At 39.1% G+C, this 4,047-nt stretch overlaps 2 protein-coding genes across 3 annotated transcripts in view; both read left to right on the top strand.

Annotated features, from left to right (window-relative positions):
* Positions 1–2,336, top strand: part of txnl1 (thioredoxin-like 1) — a 6,256-nt gene extending 3,920 nt beyond the window's left edge. Inside the window, exons 4-8 of the mRNA XM_014026610.1 lie at positions 908–1,030; positions 1,135–1,204; positions 1,743–1,915; positions 1,997–2,101; positions 2,180–2,336. Of these exons, the coding sequence (XP_013882064.1) occupies positions 908–1,030; positions 1,135–1,204; positions 1,743–1,915; positions 1,997–2,101; positions 2,180–2,209 (501 nt within the window). The 3' untranslated portion in view covers positions 2,210–2,336. The remainder of the gene's footprint in view (positions 1–907; positions 1,031–1,134; positions 1,205–1,742; positions 1,916–1,996; positions 2,102–2,179) is intronic.
* A 1,031-nt stretch (positions 2,337–3,367) lies between these two features.
* Positions 3,368–4,047, top strand: part of nars1 (asparaginyl-tRNA synthetase 1) — a 10,640-nt gene continuing 9,960 nt past the window's right edge. The window contains exon 1 of one of the 2 annotated variants that reach the window (XM_014026608.1): positions 3,368–3,530. In XM_014026608.1, coding sequence (XP_013882062.1) covers positions 3,488–3,530 — 43 coding nt within the window. In that variant the 5' untranslated portion in view covers positions 3,368–3,487. The remainder of the gene's footprint in view (positions 3,531–4,047) is intronic. The other variant, XM_014026609.1, reaches the window with a different exon arrangement.

Genomic DNA, 4,047 nt, shown 5'->3' with positions numbered 1-4,047 from the left:
GGGCGGAGTTATCTTTTCACAGGGGGGGTAAGTTACACTTTAAGCTCATCCAGAGTGTTGGGTCTTGTGTCTCTCAACTTCCTCTTCACAATATCCCACAGACTGTCTGTGAGGTTCAGGTCAGGAGAGTTGGCTACACACTGGGTCCATGTTCTCAGTTAAAGTACACAGTTTAGTATTCTCTAATGAAGCTTTATACAAACACTTTAACCTGAACTATTTAAACCAAAGGGATTTGTAAGGAAGAGTTTGATTTTAAACTGTTTTTATGTAGTTTATATTTGTCATTTTAATGTTTTTAATATATTTAATTACATGGAAAGACAGTTAGAACTAGTTTGACTTGTCTTTAAAGTAGGGTTGGGCATAATCGTATCGTTTGTGATTAATCGTCAGAAAAACACTAATCGATTAATTTTTGGCACTTTACAATTAATACGATTAATGCCAACAGGTAGAATCCGCTCGCTGCTCCTCTCAGCTTCAAATATGACGAACATTAAAAAAAGTTCTGTAACTTATTTATCCATCAACACAATTTAAAATTTGATGTATAGCCTGAAGTCTGTAATTTTGACACAATTTGGAACAGATTTTTATGAAGAGCAATCTTTCCCACTAAATTGATTATGCGACTATGAAATAAGGGTTTCCAGGGACTCCAGGGTATTAATCGTAAATTAATCGTTATCGGCTAAATACCACAATTAATCGTGATTTATTTTTTTTCCAATATTGCCCAACCCTACTTTAAAGGCAGAGGTTATAATAAGACTGACTCTGGAGAAAAGCCCAGTAGGAGTTATAAAGGCTGAAAGACTAAATGTTTTTTTCATTTCTGTAACTATAAATAATCTGTGTTTCTGTCTGAACAAACACGTTGATGCTGTCTGTCTCTGTGTCTCAGATGGACCTCATGCCGTTCGTCAACAAAGCCGGCTGCGAGTGTCTGAACGAGAGCGACGACTGCGGCTTCGACAACTGTTTGGTCAAAGACTCCTCCTACCTGGAGTCCGACTGCGACGACCAGGTACCACCGAGCCACACCTGACCCACATGAAGGAGGAGCCTGAGTCTGAGGCTGTTGTCTTCTCTGGGTGTAGCTAAAGGTTCACCTGTTTGTTTGTTTTTCAGCTGCTGATAACCATCGCTTTCAATCAACCAGTGAAACTTTTCTCCATGAAGCTTCAGTGCTCAGATTTAGGTGAGTTTTATTCTGAAAAACAAGGAAATACAGGAAAAACTTAGCATCAATAAAGACTAACTAACACTAGCTAAAATAAGCAAAGCCTTTATTACAAAGCTTAAACTAACGATAGGCTAACTAAAGTTAAAATTAGCAAAATGCTAGCTAAAATCTTCCAATTGTTAGCTACAAGTTTATAGCTTAGAAAGGCTAGCAAAGCACTAAATTCAGTAAAATGATAGCTAAAATGAAAAGTTTCAAATTGTTAGCAAGAAACTCAAAGTAATGAAAGGCTAGCTGATAGCTAATATTAGCTAAAGAAGCAACGTGACAGCTAAAGGTAGCTAAAACCTAAAAGCAGCAACATGCTAGCTAAAATATTCAAATAGTTTAAAGTTTAAAGCAATGAGAACTAGCTAAAAGTAGCAGAAAGCTAGTTGAAAGTAGCAAACTAATAAATATTAAAATGTTAGCTAGAAGCTGGAATTAGCAGAAGGCTAACAAGATGTGTCTAAAGCCTAAAAATTTTCCTCTACCACGTGTGCTTGCTCCTCAGCCCAGGCACCGAAGGTGATGAAGATCTTCATCAACCTTCCTCGGTCGATGGGTTTCGACGACGCCGAGCGGAGCGAAGCCACGCAGACCCTGGAGCTGTCGGAGGAGGACTACAAAGACGACGGTCTGATTCCTCTGCGCTACGTCAAGTTCCAGAACGTCCAGAGCGTCACGGTGAGAGGCTAACCTCCAGCTGGCTTTAAGGTTTGCGTCCGGTTCAGCAGCTGGTCGTCACTTCTCTGCTTTGTCATCCAGCTGTTTGTGAAGTCCAGCCTGGGAGACGAGGAGACCACAAAGATCAACTACCTGACCTTCATCGGCACTCCGGTTCAGGCCACCAACATGAACGACTTCAAACGGGTGAAGAACCGCTTTCATTCAGTCATTTCACGTTCAGCCCAGTTCCTCGTCTGACGCCTTCGTTTCCTCCTCCTGCAGGTCGTCGGGAAGAAAGGTGAGAGCCACTGAGGAAGAGGAGGCCGAAGATCTGCCAACGCCGTCTTCCTCCCGCTCGTCATCAATCCTCCGTTAAACTCTTTCTGTTGTAATTCTGTTGAAATCACTGTAAATAAAATCCAATCCTTTTTCAAAGGCACGTGTGTCACTGATCTGTGTTACTGGAGTGGGCGGGGCTAGCCTGTTGCTAACAGCTACATGCTAATGTTCTGCAGTGAGGAGCCTCGACAGAATGAATGGAAGTCAATGGACTGTGAGAAAAACTCACATAAACTGATTATTTCTTCCTCCATTTTTACAAACTTCAAATTAAAGCTGAGGAAATTCTGAATTTTATAATTATGAAAATTAAAGATAAATAATTAAATGACTAACAGTGGCTTAAAATAAGCATTTTGCCTTTCATGTATGCTTTGTTCATACAAGTCAATGAGTTCTGAGCAGCTGGATATTCATTCATATATTTATTAATCAGAACTGAGCCTTCGATATTTCAAATAAAGTAATGAAATTAAATCTTCCAAATGTGGGAGATGTTCATGTTTAATTGATCTAGTCTAGTCACAAATAATTTCTCTAAAAGTTTTGAAAACTGTGTTTGGGATATTAGTCTAATTGCTGAACACACATTTCTCACATTCTTATAGAGTGGGATTATTTTAGCTTTTCATGTTGTCAGGAAGTATTCCTGTTGTAAATCATAAATTGCTGTTTTTTATGTGAACATCTCACACCGGACTCCGCTGCGCTGCGGTGCGCAGGTCGCAGCTGTTCTTCGTTCTTCCTGGAAGACAAACGGAAAGTCCGTTCTTTCTTCATGCTGCATTCACTGACATCTGAAAACTCAGTCATTTCCTTCAGCTACTGTAAAACATCAAAGCAAGCATCAGTTTTAAGCATTATTTCCTCTTTTTAAGTATTTCTACCTTAAATTTTACACTTTATTTTAAATTAACTTACCACAGGATAAAAACTAAATATCAGTTTTGTTGTAATATTTTGGATAAATCACACTTCTCTTGTCTTGAACGCAACACTCGCTGAGTTGCGACCTAACCAATCAGATCTGCCGTTTTACAGAAGACGTTTGCTTTTCGACCAATCAGCTGTCTCCAAATAAAACGGGAGTCTCCGCCTCCTCAGTCTGCTGCAGGCTGACGCAAAGTTGCGTGTCAGACACAGCAGTTGACGCCTGCCTGTGATCGCTGCTGTTCTGAGTCTGTTTATTATTTTAAATAAAACTTTACGGTCAGATTTTCTCCAGCAGACGGTTGTTTTACGTGGGCCAACATGGCGACGGAGATAACGAAAGGTGTGCAGCAGGTCTCAGTGGGTAAGAGAGAGAAATTAGCCGTTAGCCTTTAGCTAGCCGGCAGCTAGCTTTTTAGCATGCGCGTGTTTCATCAGCTGCAGGGATGTTTAGCTGCTAGTTTTACTGGTGTTTGATTCTGCATATCTGTGATTTAACATCACTTTATACGTATTTATCTTAATGTACGTCTTCGAGTTATATAAAACACTTTGTAGATTAGCAAACTGAGCTAATAACAAGCTAACATTAACAGCTGTGGTTTAGCATCAGCGCCTGAAAGCGAATGAATGAAATCTGAACCTCAAAACGAAACTAAATGATAAAATTTAATCAATAAATCATTTTTAGGCACATTGAAAGACAAATGAAATGTATGTTTGGGTGATGAATTATATTAAATGTCAAATATATGATATAAAATGCAGCTTATTTTCTGTGTAAATGAAGGAAAATGACTCATATTTGACTCTTTGTGTCAACAGGAAACATGTCAAAATCATTAAATACAGGAAGTTTTTTAAAATTCAGTCCAAAATGT

The sequence above is a fragment of the Austrofundulus limnaeus genome, unplaced genomic scaffold (genome assembly GCF_001266775.1).
Source record: "Austrofundulus limnaeus strain Quisiro unplaced genomic scaffold, Austrofundulus_limnaeus-1.0 Scaffold572, whole genome shotgun sequence".
NCBI classification, from domain to species: domain Eukaryota; kingdom Metazoa; phylum Chordata; class Actinopteri; order Cyprinodontiformes; family Rivulidae; genus Austrofundulus; species Austrofundulus limnaeus.
Note: the sequence above shows the minus strand (reverse complement) of the source record. Positions and strands in the feature narration are given on the sequence as shown.